This window comes from Hetaerina americana, unplaced genomic scaffold, assembly GCF_022747635.1.
Source record: "Hetaerina americana unplaced genomic scaffold, ioHetAmer1.1.p SCAF_27, whole genome shotgun sequence".
In the NCBI taxonomy this organism is placed as follows: domain Eukaryota; kingdom Metazoa; phylum Arthropoda; class Insecta; order Odonata; family Calopterygidae; genus Hetaerina; species Hetaerina americana.
Window position 1 is genome coordinate 4,984,149 of NW_027286841.1, and position 17,500 is coordinate 5,001,648.

General features: G+C 40.8%; 1 protein-coding gene across 3 annotated transcripts in view; it reads right to left on the bottom strand.

Moving 5' to 3' along the window:
• The window catches only part of fmt (phosphatase 6 regulatory subunit 1-like protein fmt), a 79,919-nt gene that overhangs the window by 46,416 nt on the left and 16,003 nt on the right, over window positions 1–17,500 (bottom strand). For all 3 annotated transcript variants that reach the window (XM_071586867.1, XM_071586866.1, XM_071586865.1), the window contains exons 6-11: window positions 16,301–16,497; window positions 13,608–13,733; window positions 13,325–13,484; window positions 10,967–11,119; window positions 5,373–5,696; window positions 3,288–3,352 (exon numbers count right to left, since the gene is read on the bottom strand). In XM_071586867.1, the coding sequence (XP_071442968.1) occupies window positions 3,288–3,352; window positions 5,373–5,696; window positions 10,967–11,119; window positions 13,325–13,484; window positions 13,608–13,733; window positions 16,301–16,497 (1,025 nt within the window). The remainder of the gene's footprint in view (window positions 1–3,287; window positions 3,353–5,372; window positions 5,697–10,966; window positions 11,120–13,324; window positions 13,485–13,607; window positions 13,734–16,300; window positions 16,498–17,500) is intronic.

The following is a 17,500-nucleotide window of genomic DNA, read 5'->3' on the forward strand; positions in this document are numbered from 1 at the left end:
AAATAAACAGCTTACGTTGGTGAAACTTTTTTAATTTTTCAACGTAGTCTCCCTGTAGAGTAATGCACTGGGCTCAGCATTCTTCCGATGTTTTGTTCCCATCTAAAAAATTAGATTCCTTCAGGCCAGCAAAATACCTGTCTACTTCGGCTGTTAGTTCTTTGTTTGGAGAGAATCTTAGTCCACCAAGGAAAATTTTGAGCTAGGGGAAGACGTGGAAATCTGATGGAGCCAAATCAGGCAAATAAGATGGGCGTGCCAACAATTCTTATCTTAGTCCATGGATTTGCCATGGCAACGACACTTCTGAATAGGTGCGCATTGTCTGGATGAAAGATGACTTTCTTCCTTGCCAAACTTGGCCTTTTTTTGTGTATCTTTCGCTATAGTTGGTCCAGAAAGTTAGCGGAGTATTGTCCAGTAGTTGTTTGACCAGTGGGAAGATAATCTATCAGCAGAATCCCTTTAACATCCCAGAAAACTGAGGCCATCACCTTTCAGGCCGACCATATTGCCTCTGCTTTCTTTGGTGGTGGTGAATCAACATGTTTCCACTGCTTCAACTGCTATTTTGTCTCTAGGGCATAACGGTGAACCCAAGCTCTGTGGTCAGAAACCCAGCGCAGAAACTCTTGTGGGTTGCTCTTAAAATGGGTGTGGTCCCTCACATGGCTCCTGAAGCCAACCACATCATCCAAAACTGACTCGCATATTGGGCAGGTCGCTTTATGGCCAGCATCCAACTTCTTTACCTGATTGCAGAATGATTGGTGTTCCTCGAGGGACTCTGGGAGGAGGAAGCCTTTCTCACACAACTGGCAGCTGAAACCCAGGTGCTCATCATTCGGGTGGTGGTGGGACAAGTGACTGCGTAGATAATTCTGGTTGACAAATCCTTTGCCACAGAGGGCGCAATTGTAGCTCTTGGTTTTTGCACCGGCAGAGGCGTTTCTTTCTTCTTCGTCCCTTGTGCAGTGGTGAGCATCCAACGATGCCTTGGAGGCATACACGTGCTTGCAGAGTAGGCATGTGAACTCACTTTTGTGCTTGGCTATGTGTCTCTTGAGGAGCTTCGGGACTGAGAACACTTTGGGGCAGTAGGTGCAGGAGTACAAAGTAATTGGACTACTCCATGAGGTAATAAAATGTAAAATTACGCCATCAGTTAACTATTTCAGAAAGCCCTTTTGGATAGGCATCAAATGTGATAGAAAATATGAGTCCTTTGCCCAAAATTTCCATCCTGCATCAAGGATCGTGGCACCCAGCTTGCAGATGTTCTCTTATCCAATTCCATCGTTAAAGTGTGATCTGCTCATTTAGATGACATCCCAACAGCTTAAGCGATTCCTTGCACTTATGAGGGCGGTTCAATAATTACCCACGTTTGATGACAAATGGCATTCCTGAGGGAATTATGGAAGGTTAGTTTGGATTTGGCAGCCATTCGCATAAGACGTATTTCTAGATTTTCGCTGAGATGGAAAAAGAGCAGTATCGTTCGGTAATTCGCTTTCCGTTTTTGGATTGGAAGAAATGCGAGGAGATAAAAGCAAAGTTGGATGCTGTTTATGGGGACACTTTGCCATCTATGACCACAGTTAGATATTAGTTCGACGAATTTAAACGTGGGGAACATCTGTTTTAGATGAGGAGCGACCAGGATGCCCGGCAGACGTGGTTACCGAGGAAACCATTCAAAAAGTCCATGCCATGATTCTAGCTCATCAACGAATGAAAGTGCGCGAAATAGCAGAGGCCGTGGGTGTGTCGACCGGAACGGCAATTAATATTTTACATGATAAGTTGGCGATGAAAAAATTGCTGGCCCGATGGGTGCCGCGATTGCTCACGGTGGACAACAAGCTGATCCAGCTGTCAACTTCATCAACTGTGTTATGGATTGCTGCCGCAGCCCCCCATATTCACCCGATCTGGCTCCCAGCGACTTTTTCTTATTCCCTAACATGAAGAAATGGCTCGCAAGAAAAATATTTAGCTGAAACAAGGAAGTTATCGCCGAGACAGAGGCGTATTTTGGAGAGTTCGACAAATGCTATTTTTTGGAGGGGTTAAAAAAATGGCCGAAAAGTTGGGAGAAGTGTATCTTGCTAAAAGGGGATAATTTTGAAAAATAAAAAATGTTTTTGAAAAAATGGTTTCTTCACATCTAAAACGGGTACTTATTGAACCGCCCTAAAACAGTTGGTGATCCTCCATAGCCATTTTGTGCCCATTTGCATTGATTTCTCGTTGCATCGAATTAAATTAATTAATAAGTCAAGAGATTAATGCACACGTGCATTAATCTCTCGACACATTTTGGCCGACCACCACGTGGATCATCACCTAAGCCATCCCAACCAAACAAACTCACTTGTCCACTTTGCAACAGCCAAATTTGAAGGAGCAAAGCCCCTCAGAATGTTCTGAAAGTCGGCATGAATTGCCTTGGCTTTCATACCTTTCTTCAAGAAATCATGGCTCGAATCTTATTCAGTGCCATCATCACAAACCAATAGATGGGGGCAATAATAGAGAGGTGTCCACACTACAAAACTCTTCTCAGAGCACTCATGCGCTACGTATTTTCTCATTAAGGTTTCCCTATTACTACACGGGAAATCACAGGTGCTCTGAGGAATACTGAGGTGCCCTCTCTCCACTGCACATTAATTATCACGATTCACTTCTGGTTGCTTAGAAAAATGATTCCTGAAAAACCATATGGGTTAGGTGAGGCAGGGGGTGGCCAGAGAAAGCACCCGGAATCAGACCCCTGACCAGTGATCTTACCCAGTGGGGACCACCATCACTTCTACAACAAAATGTGTACATAATCAGCGCAGCCAGAGAGAATGGGAGGTTCTCACCACTGCATGGCAGCATTGAGGAGTTGGGGAGGGGGGGATGAATTTGTTCAAACGGGAAGGTAAGACATGATGCCATGTGTATGATCACACACACCTAGTATATGCACAAATATTTTTGTACTTCACTTGTGAAAACATGAACGTATCTTTAATGGCTGAACATTCCACAACCTCTAAATCATGGTCTCACATTCAATTGACTTCAATTTCATAATTCAGCCCCCCCCCCCCCCCACATATATATATTCAGGGGCATACCGGATTAAGAAAGGAAATGCTGTCCCTTTAACAACACAATTGATATGATCAAAGATCCTAATAATAAATTACGTTTATGAAGCATGTTGAAAGCAATTGATTATCTACTTTTAAACTAAATAATGGATGTGAACAAAAATGGTGAGCCATACTCACAGCTCCTCTTTATTTTCCTCCCAGGCATTTAGTATCCTCTGGACAATGTTACACTGAGAAAATATCTGAAAAGAGCAATTTTCAATCATTAGTGTTTGTACATCTTTTATTTAACACAAGATAACTCTAACACCGTATCACTTTACGCAGTGTATATTCATTAAATTTAATAGCAGCAGAGTCACAACTGTTTATCTTTTAATTACAATTTAACACATTTCACTCATTTGCAAGTAGGATTAACTTCAACATATTCACTTTTCACATTCTCAGTTTAATTTGCTTGCTTCGAATCTCACCATAAGGGACTTGCTTCCTCCCCGATTCTGTGATACAATTCTCCAAAGGCAAGGGATTTTGATGTTTAATAATGCATCTCCAGAAACATTCCCACATCCATAAATAATAACAAGTGTTAACAATTTCAGAGTGTAAAAATCATTCGCCTTGACTGGGATTCGAACCCAGATCCCTCAATATCCGGTCGAGTGCTTTACCGGTTGAGTACTTAAGCTACCAAGGCGTCCTCTTAAACTCTGAAATTTTGTGGCTTTTAAAGGAACAAGATGTTGTGACGAAATACCGTACATACAATGTCATAGACATTCGTAGTCGTGCGCGAGGCACCACAGTCCACGAGGTTAAAGCCAACTTTTAAACACTTATGGTGTTTTACTTTGACAAATTCCAAAGAAAAATTGATGCATTGAAATTGAAATTGTTGCATTGAAATACACATTAGCGGATGACTCCGTTAAAAGTTACTGTTGCGGCATCTCCCGCAGTTTCTTTGGAACAACTGTTAACTTCACAGTCCTTTATGATAAAGTCCTTGTTTCACAGAAAACAGGTGTTATGCAAATGACTAATATTTGAGGTAGATTGAAAACTATTTACATGCCAAATGGGTGAAAGATGGAAGAAATTTTTTTCCTCGCCAAATGAGGATTTTTCACATGATTTCTTCCCTCAACCAGTGCAATTATTATGCATACAATTCTCCATTTATCATTTTTCCCTTTCACAAGTAACTGAAGCGAATGGTTTTGCGTTCATCCCAAAAACCCATGGCCATCACCTAGTTGGCTGATTTCACCATCTTTGTCTTCTTCGAAGCCAGATTGCCTTTAAAAACCCACTTTCTTGACTTTCGCTTTGTCTCTTAAGCACAGTTGTGCATCAACGTTTCATACCCAGTGAGGCATCAATGCAGACCGTTGTCAAGACCGTTGGAAAATTACCAAACCAGCCTCCAAATAAATCACATGACTACATTTATTATCCACTGAGAGCAAACACGGCACTAACCTTACACATATTTTTTCACACCCAACTTCTTGTGCAAAATTGACAACACCTTGTGATATGCCAGTTAGCATATTCACAGTCATCATTCCTCAAGTGTACGGCCATGTTTAAACTCATTTACCCAAATGAAAAACAGACACAAGCACAGAAGCTGATATGCTATGAACTTAACTCAACTCTGCTTTTAGTGACATTAAAGCCTTTTTCAAGAAGTTCTCTCGGGTTTCCCACCGGGTCAGGTTGCAGTACACCGACGTTTCGAAGGCTGACTCTGCCATCGTCTTCAGGGTGAAGTGAACCCTGAAGACGATGGCAGAGTCAGCCTTCGAAACGTCGGTGTACTGCAACCTGACCCGGTGGGAAACCCGAGAGAACTTCTTGAATACCATACGCCGGGAAAACCTGAGATCCTTCATTAAAGCCTTTTAAATAGGTTTATTCACTGCATGAAACTCATTTTTTTCCATTTTCCTAAATAGACTAAAATTTGTGGCTTCAACTGAGCATGGAAATGAAACTATGAGATGGTTATAATTGAAACATTAAGAGCAGTCCAGTGAGAGATGAGGCTCACTCAAAGCAAACCTTTTTGATGCCATGAGTGCCATCTAGTACACCATGACTAACTGAACGATCCATGTATATTCGCCCAAAGTTATTCAAAATCTAACATTTAATTAGTCCACCGAGAAGTTAACACAAATGTAATAAGTTCCTTGGGGTACAAAGAGGTGCTCATCATATGATTTAAGAGGTAAAACATCCGACACAACTTACATGTTGAACTAAGCTCTGTCCTTCCACTGTAACTCCTTTGGCATGATCTGCATCTCCACAGAGCTCCTGATTCTTGGCTTCACTGCCCTGATGCATGTCTTCATCTACAGGAGGCAAAACATTTGATTCGGTGTCACTGCGAAGGGGAGATGCTTCCGAATCAGCCAACTCCGTGGGCCTCAACTCGCTATTCCAGTCACCAGCTTCAGGCGTCCTTCTGCTCTCTTTATCCATCTCACTCTTTGGAATGTCTAACGCCAGAGATATCGCCTGCTCCACTTGGGTGTGAAGGAAGTTATTCCAGCTGTATTTGAAAAATAAGTCCTGGAAAAAAATTGCCGAACAATTTACCTCAACTCCTTATGAAAGCGGCTCAAAGAAATTAAAATGAAAAAAAATAGGAAATAGAACTGCAAGAAGTATATAAATAAAAAATTAAATCAAATTAGCATAAATATAGATGGCAGTTAATACAGATACAACCTCGACAGCAAAAGGAAAAAATTTCAAAGGGTACAATACTGACACTGGCACCAAACAGGTATAATAATTCCAAGAGAGCTTTGCTCTAGGATTATTCCATGTTGATTAAACCACCTCTGGAAGCATTAAATGCAATCCCTGAGCAAGACTTTATTGCCCCACAATTTAGTAGTAGTAGTATTTAGGGGAGGCGACTGACAGCTGAGGTCATTTGCGCCATAGGGGATGGACAGGAAAGGATGAAGGGAGGAGAGAAACCCGGCGTCCTCATTAGCCTACTCTTTACAAAAGGCACCAAGGGGTCTGCAGCTTAACGTCCCATCCGACAGACGGTGTACTCCCTCAAAGTGCCCTCCACAAAGCACCTCAATTAGGGATCGAGGTACCTCTGAAAAATATTCAACACCGCCGGGATTTGAACCCGGGCCCTCTGGGTGGGAAGCCAGTACGTTAGCCCCCACACCATCTTGATCTCCCCCACAATTTACATGCAAACTAAATTTGTAATATTAGTGGCAATGCATGACAGCCACTACAGTGATTCAATATTACAGGTGATTCACAGTCTACACTCACACTGATACCATGTAGTTGCATCTTCATTTCATGGACAAGTGCACATATTTACAACTGTCTGAGATGACCCATTTGTAAGATGTGGGTGAATGCGCTTTTTGTGGTTCACTAGATTTCTACAGGACAGTATTTCAGTCAGCCTGTACTGGACCTATAATTGCTAATAAAAAGATTTGAATGAAAATTCTCGACACCACAGAATCTGACCTTTTCCATCGTTCCACAATGCAGGATTCTGCAGCTGTAAAAGGTGTTTCTCATAAACAGCAAAAGAAGTGGGCATCGAATTATGGCCAAACTGAGTAGATATCATCAAAATAGATCATATAATGGAAACGAAACAAACTGTTATCAAACCTCTTTCCTGCCAAAACAGATTGGATAATGTGCTACCATGAGGTGGTGAATGAGGATGATCAGTTCAATTGGTAAAATAAAAACACTCTGCCTTCGCCATTTGCATTCATATTAAAATTTCCACTCCACAGAAATTAACAGCAAAATGGAAGTAAAGGTGAATTTCAATGTTTGCGCATATGATCTATTTATCCGCATCAGCAGACAATCAGCAAGTACCTCACTTTTCCAACGGAAAGGCGAGGTACTTGCTGTTATTGCCAGAAATGTTAAAGTAATACTTTAACATTTCTGGCAATGGACAGGGTCTGAGTGATTGAAACATTACTAGTGCTTGCTAATTTTCTAGAGAAAACTTAATAGTTCGGTGATTTGCTCGCAAGTTAGTCAAAGTTTTTTGAGTATTATTATTCTTTATGTACTGTTTACAAACGTAGATAGCTGGTGATTGTGCAATGAAAATATGAAATAATATCATATATTGTTAAAAAAATTTAAACTTCAAAATGAAAGCTAAGAAGACAAGTATTAAAAATTTTCAGTCTTTACATTATCAAGCCATTCCAAGATGCAATCCGTATCACCTCAAGCCAATGACATTCCATGTTCACGACAACACTCTAGTGTGACCACTGAAGTCGACTGCCAAAACATTTTATACACTTCAACACCAAATTGCAATTGAAGGCTATGAATAAAGTGTTAAGTCACCAAAGTGCATGATAAATTAAATAGAGTTTCACCAAATGCCTACCTTAATAGCCCTAGTAACTTGAAAAGCCATAAGAATAAGCCAATATGAGAGCATTAAATCGTTGGTGATAATAACTACGGTTTGACATAGCAATTAATTGCATAGGAACCATGAGCACACTCGTAATATCAACCTTCCACTTCATCACTGCTGGCTATTGTATTTGTTTTTCTTCTTCTTTCCAAGCTTGAATTTAATTATCCCTTATATTTATTCTGTCTCTTTTACCCGTTTATTGACTTTCACTTTCAATGGATGCTTAACATTATAATATTATGCAATATTCGCCAGAGTATAAACCAAAGCAGACTGTTGGTTCTTTGCATTTGGTGTGCGCCTGTGCTCTCCAAGGCTGGAATTTCAACTGGCCATCACCAAGGATCACCTGCCCCCGAATTTTCCGAGATGAACACCTCGCCATTTCAAATCATTGAGAATACTGATCCTAATAATTTACAAACTTGGAGAGAAATCAAAAAAACAAAATAACATTAAAAAACATGCCATCCACCAGTGATATTTTACTTTTCCATCCCCAAAGAGAAAATTAGAATAATACTAAAAATGAAACTTTAAACCACAAGGTTAACTACAAATAAAACAAAAATTTAACTAAAAAAAATAGCAAATGAAGAAGTGGATGCTTAGTGGGTGACCCTAGCAACCATAGTCTGGCACACTACAACCTCATCACCAGAATGTTAGGCTTCATTCAATGGTGAAGGCTGGTTGAATGGCACCACCCCTTTTTGTGCACCAGTCCAGTGGGTATTGTGTTGGGTGGAATTTTCAAGCACCATATCTCCCTGGGAAACCACCACTGGCATTAGGCACAGGTCTACAGGTATTAGTACCGATTGACCTCTACCCTTAACCTAGGGAACCAACTTTAGGGATGATAATTATGGCCTGTGTTAATCCTCCACTGACCTCTATGGCGCACCACATTTTGCACGGGATTCTCTCATGAGCCACGCTTCTTCACCTATCCCTGCAATGGGTCATCTTTGATGGCAGGAAAGTAGAGGGAGTATTCCTTTTTGCGACCCTTGCACCTGGTTCTTCCCTCAAAAATATTAGGGGCAGTCAAATGAAAGCCAAACACCCACAACAACACGTGATGGTGGAATGGTTTTTCATCCAAAGCGTTGATGCATTTACCCCATTGGGGAACGAGATGATCAATTCGAGTTTTGTGGCAGGAGGTAAGTGGCTGACGGATCCACAGCCACACTTGCACTTCCTCGTCCGAATGAAACCGACGCTCAACCGGGCACCCATTGCCCTGCGGTGACGAGCACCCTTCTTGGAATGTCCTGTGGGACTCGTCAGAGACCTGCAGTCTTCACCACACACAGCAGACAGGCGATGATGAACTTTGCATTCTCCAGCACCCTCAGCCACCAGAAGACAAGCCACACCTTTCCGCTCTGCTTGCCTCCATCTCTACAGCTGGATGAACACACTAGACACCAGCCTGCGCACCAACAATGGTGTGTGCACCTGTGAATTGTCACTATGCAGTTCTCCTGCCATAGTGGTGGCAGTATCGATCAATACTGCCACCGCTGTTGTGTTGCCACCTCTTGTGTGGACTGTGTGTTATGGCGGGTGTTCTTTTCATTTGACTGCCCCTCATGCATTACAAACCAAGGTTATATACTTAAGTCTCATCAGAGTTTGACTGAGTTAAAAATAATAATATAGACAATCTTTGGATTCATCGCTGAAGATAGACATGGTTTGTATGAATAGTATCGGGAAAAGTTAAAGAAAAAAGATTTTATTCAGATATTGCTCCAATGCCTCAAAATTCTTCCAAGTCCATCCCTTGAGTGAGTGTCGACACACTTGCCAGTGGCTTTTCCACAACTTCAAGGTTCCCTGGTAAATGGAAGTTCCTCGAGGGTAAACGTACAAGCTTCTTAGACGGGTACCAGGGTTCCATGGAGGTGTCCTTTGAGGGATGGCAGATTTCACTTATGGAAATAGGAAATGGTCTGCTGGTGCCAAGCCAGGATTGTACGGGGGTTGGGATGCCGTTACAGAAGGCCTTTGCGGACACTCGACTCTACTCTTGATCGTCCGTCAAGACCTTCCAGATCTTTAGCATCGCCAAATTTTCATTGATAATGGTGTGCACTGCCATCTTTATATCGATGCCAATATACGATCAGCCATCATGTGCACACAAAACCGAATGAAGTCTGAATTCTGCACTTCACACACACGCTGGGAAAAATTTGTTAGCAATACTTTTCATAAAAACCTTCCATTTATAATGAATTTGCCATTGAAGATACAGTTATACACTATCTTTAATTCAACACTTGAAAGGATGTCTCTACATGCATGTGTGAACTGTTTCGAAGGTGGAACTCCCAGTTTTGAGATCTTTTCCTCCAAAGTTGGAGATTTAAAAGTATTGTAACATGATTGGGATGTCATCCACAGGCTTCCAACTGATGTCGAAACAGGAATTTCCCTCTGGCATGCATAATATATTATATTAATCATTTGCTTGCTTTTATTTGAAGACCTTGGGCATCTGCTAACAAAATGCTGGAACTTTTTGGATTTCCAGGGAGAAATTACTTCATGGGGCTCAAACCTATAGGACTGCATAGGAGGAGGAAGAGTAGTATTTATTTATATTTTTACATGGCACACAGAATGCCCGCAAAGCAGATAGATTAAGGCACATACAAGGGCATTTTGCTTCATTTCACGTCTTATATTTTATGCCGAGGCTGTCAAAAAAACTAAAAATAGAAGGTGCTTTCAGTTTAAGTGCCATTTTCAGTTTTAAAACCCTTTTAAAAGGCTTCTAAATGTTCCAGCACATTGGGTCCCCAATAAAAGAGGTTAAATCACTCCACTTTCCCAACATTGTCTCTTTCCACCCGTGTCACTTGGTAACTCGCCATATTTACGTTTCCCAGCACCTGGGTCACTTCATCCCAGTCTTGGAACTTGTTTGAGGAAGGCGTTACATATTAAATATTTCTTTTGATTCATGTGTGCCACCTTTTAGAGGAATGCAACCGTAAGGATCAAGACATGGGGATCATCACTAGAGAAATTTATTAGTTTGCTGTCAGGTGAAATATATCCACTTTTCATAAAGATATAAATGCAAGCCATGACGTTCATGGTCTGCAGATAAGAGATCCACCAGGATTGGACCCTCCACTAATTTTATGAAAACATTATATCTCCCAATCAAGTCCGAGGATATACTAATAATACATGCAAAATTGATTTAAAAATTCTCTTGTTATTTTCCTCAATGCAATAATGAATTGAACTCAATGTCTACACCACAATGGGTGAAAAAATAAATACCATTTATGTACTGTGGGTTTCATGTACTCTACAGTAATCAGCTTTATATAAAATCCGCATTTGAAACCTCAATACTTACAAGGAGTACATTAATGGTGTTGAGTTTCATGAGGCAAACATTGACTTCAGGCGAATGCACCGATATTAGCGCACATATCAACTTGGCCACGTGCAAGCGGGTGGATCCCAAAGGAACGGTGAGCACTTCCGCAGTTGTCCTGACGGGTCCCTTCTGCAAGACCAAGCAAATGCATTCATGAATACTCATCTCACATCATCAGAAAACTACATCCTACAACAAACAAACAGGTGGGGGTACACTTGGAAGATAACCAAGCAACAAAAATAAGTGATGTTTCAAATGTATGCGCCCAAACTCGAGCAAGGGGCTAGCAATTTCATCCGAGGTTCCTTCTCACTCAAGTCAATTGCCACGTAAGTCCGTTGAAAGGGGCTCTTATTTCATTGGCATTCAAACATTCAAGGATGGATGAACACACACATAAGAAGTCCTCCTCAATTGTCATATATAATAATAGTTGTAACAATAAAAATGTGGAGTCATCCCATTAACAATGAACCTGGTTCATTTCTGGATTATGAGTTGATTCTCCTTCTGGATGCATCTTGAGAAGTTTGTTTCCCTGAGTCTCTCTGAACTGTGAACATATTGCAAGGTTTCTTTCGCTAGAAGCAATATTGGCACCTCTATTTTTCTCAAATATATGAGGCATTATCAAAGAGAAGTTCCTTATATTTAAATATTGGTGTTTCAGAACACTATTGCATCCACTTAGCACCATCTATTGATTGTTTCTCTGAAACCATTGAAGTTATTGCTTTGATTCAGTGGGCGCCGGCCCATCTGTGGATGCAGACAACAACCCTCGTGAAAAATTGCTGCTCCCACCAGTTGCAAAGTGCATGCCGTGATTTGATTTTTGAGCGCAGAAGTGTCATCAGCCACCCCAGTCCACGGAGTTGTGCTCAGTACGTAGACCCACAGTGATGAGTGAGGGAAAGGTTGAAATTGAAGGGTGTCGAGGATTCAAAGACGTCATCTACAAAAATGCACATGATGAAAAGCGTAGAGGCGGGCCCAGCATCTGGACCAATGGAATCGCTCGACAAGAAGGAAAAGAAGAATGATCTGAACGACGATTGGCAATTAGTGCTCTGACCGATAAGTTTCTCCTTGTTAGATGCACTACTACAGACACAAATGCAGGTGGGCATACAGCAACTATTTTCTATCGTTGCACTCGAAACAGTGGCAGGGTAGACAATGGTTTTTAGGTGAAAAGGAGCTCATTGTCCACTGATTCAAACCCCAGGTGACAAACTTCTATGCTGAGGGTTTAAAGAAGCTGGTGCAACGTTAAGGAAAGTGCTCAGAAAAGAACAGTGAAACCTGTGTATAACAGTGAAGCAGGGTGGTAGGGAACTAAAACCACTGGTGAAAACTTCTTAAAACGAATATACTTTTTATATATATATACAGCCCTTACTTTTTGTACATGCCTTGTAAGTAAAATGACTTCACAAAATTTTCAAATAAGTTTATTCTCCCTTCCTAATTACACAAGCAAAAGAATCTATTTAGTATGTTAATACAAGGTCTCCCTCAAAGGTAGTGGAACTTATTGTTTCCCAGATACACGGATAGATGGGTGGAGGTTTCTTTGGCAGGGTCCGAGGACTGTGGCAGTTGGCCCCCAGCCTTTGCAGAGTATGGATTATTCATTTGCGAAACCTCTACAATGTCACCTTGTTATGCTCCATCATGAACTGTTATTGGCACAGTATACACCACCATATTTTGCCTGAAACTGGGCAAAACCAGGAAAGAGACTCATGGCATGCTTAAGGCAGCTAATGGTGATAACGCCATGGGTAGAACGGGTGCTTTTGAGAGGGTAAAGTTGTTTCGGGAGGGCAGAGAAGATGTTAAAGATTTCAAACATTCAGGATGCGCTTAGACCTCAAAAAGTGACGACATTGTTGCAAGAGTGAAGGCTTTCGTGGGCAGGGATGGCAGATTAAGTGTTGGCATGGTTTCTGATGACCTTGGCATCCATATAAGTGATTTGCATCGACTTGTGACTGAAAACATGGGCATGAGAAGGGAATGTGCGAAATTGAGTGCTCTCTGAAGAACAAAAGGAAACTAGCACGCGAATCTGCCGAGAGATCCTCTGCCATGTGAGTGCAGATACAAATTTTATAGGCGATGCCCCATCACCAGACTTCTTCCTCTTCCCCGCCTAGAATTTGTGCTGAAAGGACATCACCATGAATCGGTGGAAGCGTTACAACAGGCCGTGAAGAGGGAGCATAGCAGCATTCCTGGTTGGCAATTGGCAAGGTTGTCAATCTCCATACACAAGAGTAAATTGATTTGAGGATAATTATACCAAATAATAGAAAGCTGACTCACCGGTGGGGGTTCCAGCAGAAGAGAATGAATGCGGGGCAGGAATGGTATCATGGCCTTTACAATTTCAGCCACTACTTTCTTGTGCTCTTCCACAGCTGCTAAATTTTCTCCCTCACGATTACCCTGACCAACTCCACAACCACCATAACTACTCTCTCGACTGAACGCAGGAAAAATCAAGGAAAGAAAACAATTTCATTGTCACATTCTTCATAAAAACATACTGGTTTTGTCACAACATATTCAATAAAATAGAAGGAAATTAATTAAAAGAAAACACCACCTGTTGGGATTGTAGTCCAAAATTTCTAGAAGTACAAGTATGCCTCCAACAATGGAGCTTTCACTTTTCTCTCCATCTGGCCCTTCCGACAGCATCAATTCAAGGAGGGATGCCACAGTTTGGGGTCTGGAACATATTAACTACGTTCAGACAAGTCTATTTATTCTTACACAATGTTTATGCCCACATCTCATGTCACATAACACTTTATTTTTAATTGAGGAACAATAAAATATAAGACCAAAAATTTAACCCACAATAATTTCTTGGGAAACTCTCCTAAAAATAACTTCAACTCTGTCCATTTTAAACAAGGATTGTAAAGGCAACCTAGCCTGATTTAGGAACTAGCCACACCTAGGGAGTGTAGAGATAAGGAGGGCTCACTTAGATAACGCTGTGGTTTGTTTTTCGCAAAATATGTCACATATTTAGGCTGCTCTGCAGGAGGCACTGAAATAGAAATCAATGCAAGTCTGCACTAAATCCTGCTGAGTGCTGTTGAAGAGCTTTGGGCACGCCTTTTTGGGCTTTCTCAAAAAATGGGTACTGAAGCATAATAACCAAGTATGACCAAAGGATGTATTTTGTACCCAGATATTTAGATTCCAAAAATACCATAAGGGAAGATAAACCTTTTGGTCAAATACGACCTTTTTTAACCTGAAGGTCTGTCCATATTAATCAAACAGTTAGTGACAAAGTATTTCATGGTGTTGTGAACTAATATTAAAGTATGATGAAGGCTAATGTAATGTTAAGATTATTCATGTTTCTTATATTTATTATGGAGTGCAGATGCATACCACTAGCTAGGAAATTAAAAGAGGCATGAATGGACAGGTAGCATCCCAAATATAGGTCAATTTTGTTGGTAACAGGGTGAACTTTGCACTAATACTGAATTCTTAAGTACTGTGTGGGTGGCTAGAGGGCTTAAGCTTAGAGGAAATACGAGGGTCATTCAATGAACATCACTCCAATAGTTATCGGCATATATCTTGCACCATCTTAGGAATGTTAACATTCCTAAGATGCATAACTCATTGCATTGCTACAACCCCTATTCCAGAACTAAACATTAAAAGGGGAGGAAATGCAAATGTGTGTGTATGGCAGTTTATAGGAAGTCATTAACATTTGGATAGTTCTCTTAAAAGCCAATAAATATCACTACTCCACTTTTGGACAGATATCTCACAGAGCATTCATGTTTGCTTACCTTCAAACCTTATGATTAACACAACAGAAATCACCACTAATGAGCAATGACAGCTTAATTTCATCAATTATTATATAATTATAATAGATTCAGCATGCTTTAGAATAAAATATTTCATTATGACAACATTTCTTGCCATTGTATATAGTATGTGCCAGTAACAAACCTGACAGAATGGTGCCTTTTGATTCAGTTAAGAGTAAATTTTAAAACATGCTGCTATTTTTTAAAAATATTTTTCAAAATATCTAAGTCCCAATGATTTCAGTGTGTGTGTGTGTTCATTAAATGCCAACAAATTATTTTCCCTCGTTCTCATATATACGAGGGCGGTTCAATAAGTACCCGCGTTTGACGACAAATGGCGTTCCTGAGAGAAGTTTGTGTTATCATCGTGTGCTGCCATCTATCAAATGATGGTGAAACAAATTTCAGACTGATTATGGAAGGTTAGTTTGGATTTGGCAGCCATTCGAGTGTAAGACGTGTTTCGTGATTTTCGCTGAGATGGAAAAAGGGCAGTATCGTTCGGTAATTCGCTTTCTGTTTTTGGATTGGAAGAAATGCGAGGAGATAAAAGCAAAGTTGGATGCTGTTTATGGGGACACTTCGCCATCTATGACCACAGTTAGATATTATTTCAACGAATTTAAACGTGGGCGAACATCTGTTTTTGATGGGGAGCGACCAGGATGCCCGGCAGGCGTGGTTACCGAGGAAATCATTCAAAAGGTCCACGCCATGATTCTAGCTGATCAACGAATGAAAGTGTGCGAAGTAGCAGAGGCCGTGGGTGTGTCGACCGGAACGGCAATTAATATTTTACATGATAAGTTGGCGATGAAAAAATTGTCGGCCCGATGGGTGCCGCGATTGCTCACGGTGGACAACAAGCTGATCCGGCTGTCAACTTCATCAACTGTGTTATGGATTGCTGCCGCACCCCCCGTATTCACCCGATCTGGCTCCCAGCGACTTTTTCTTATTCCCTAACATGAAGAAATGGCTCGCAAGAAAAATATTTAGCTGAAACAAGGAAGTTATCGCCGAGACAGAGGCGTATTTTGGAGAGTTCAACAAATCCTATTTTTTGGAGGGGTTAAAAAATGGCCGGAACGTTGGGAGAAGTGTATCTTTCTGAAAGGGGACTATGTTGAAAAATAAAGAAAATGTTTATGAAAAAATGGTTTCTTCACATCTAACACGGGTACTCATTGAACCTCCTTCGTATTACTGCACTGAACAGAGGTGCTGCAAGCATTACTTAGCACAGCTCAATTGCTCACACGGGCATTGGCAACAACATCACAGTCAACCATCTTTTCCTTTTAACTCCCTGGGTAAAACCATTACAATAATTAATTGTTCCTTAGAAATTGGATTCTGAGTATAATTAATGCTAAAATAACAAAGGCAGAGGAAATAGCAATAAAAATACAAAAAAATACAAGCAAAAAATGGTGCAACTTACGATTCAATGACATTCAGGATGATATTCATTGAAGGAGGTGGTGACAGCCTTACGTAGCTATCAGCCTGAGAGACATTGTCCCGGAATTTTGAGATTATATTACACAAAAGATGTGCTGTGTTTGAATGCCTCTCAGAATCAATAGATGGATGAAATAGAGCCACCAAGCGCTGGATGACCTGCTGACCATTCAACCACTGAAAGAGAGGAAACAATAGTTTGGATTATTCCCAATGAGACACACCAGACAGACATAACCACGCCTATGTTTTCCTCAGTTGAGACACCTTCTCCAGATTAGTTACACACAGGAATCCCTTATCAGATGCAAACGTTGCAGTAATGATGCTCTTCATTTGCTCTGGATCATTCGAGTGCTTATCAGAATACCTAATCAACATGACTGATGCTCCTGACCTGATCTCCTTACCAGCAAGAATGGGAAAAGGACATTTTAGGTCAGCTCAAAGAACTGAGGGAGATGCCACAACAGTCACCCTGACAGAGGCACTGCTAAAATGGATTAATATGCACCACTGTCATAGGGCAAAGATCATTTGCCTTGACCAGGATTTGAACCGGGATCCTTTATGTCCAGTTCAGTGCTGTAGCCAGTTGATCTACTGAGGTGTCCTCTTACATTGGGAAATTTTAGAGGCTTTTAGGAACAGCATGTTATGATGAATTACCACACGTAGTGCCACAGGCATTCACAGTTGTGCTCACTGTTACAGAGCCCATGAGGTCAAAGCCAATGTTTTAAACACTAGGAAGGTTTACCTGGGACTAATTAAAAGAACTTCAGGTGGTAACTTTAACAGAGTCATCCACTAATACAATATTTGTACTTATTAAAATGCACTAATTTCAAAGCGTAAAAAGCATTCACCTCGACCAGGATTTGTACTCAATAATGATTATTACACTTTGAAATTGGTGTTATTTAACAAATTATAGATCTTATTGAGTGATAGCCAGAACATATTTGTAAAATAATATCATAAACATTATTATGGGGAGAGCCTTTTTGGTGGGCTTTAATAACTGAATTATTGATTTAGTATTTTTTCACTGTGCCCTCAACATAGGGCGAGGGAGGAGATGGAGGATTAGATAGGGAAAACAACACTGTCAAATGAAAGTCTATGAGTTACGCCCGTTTTCCTAGCACAAAGGAAGAGGTTCAATGGTGTTAAAGTG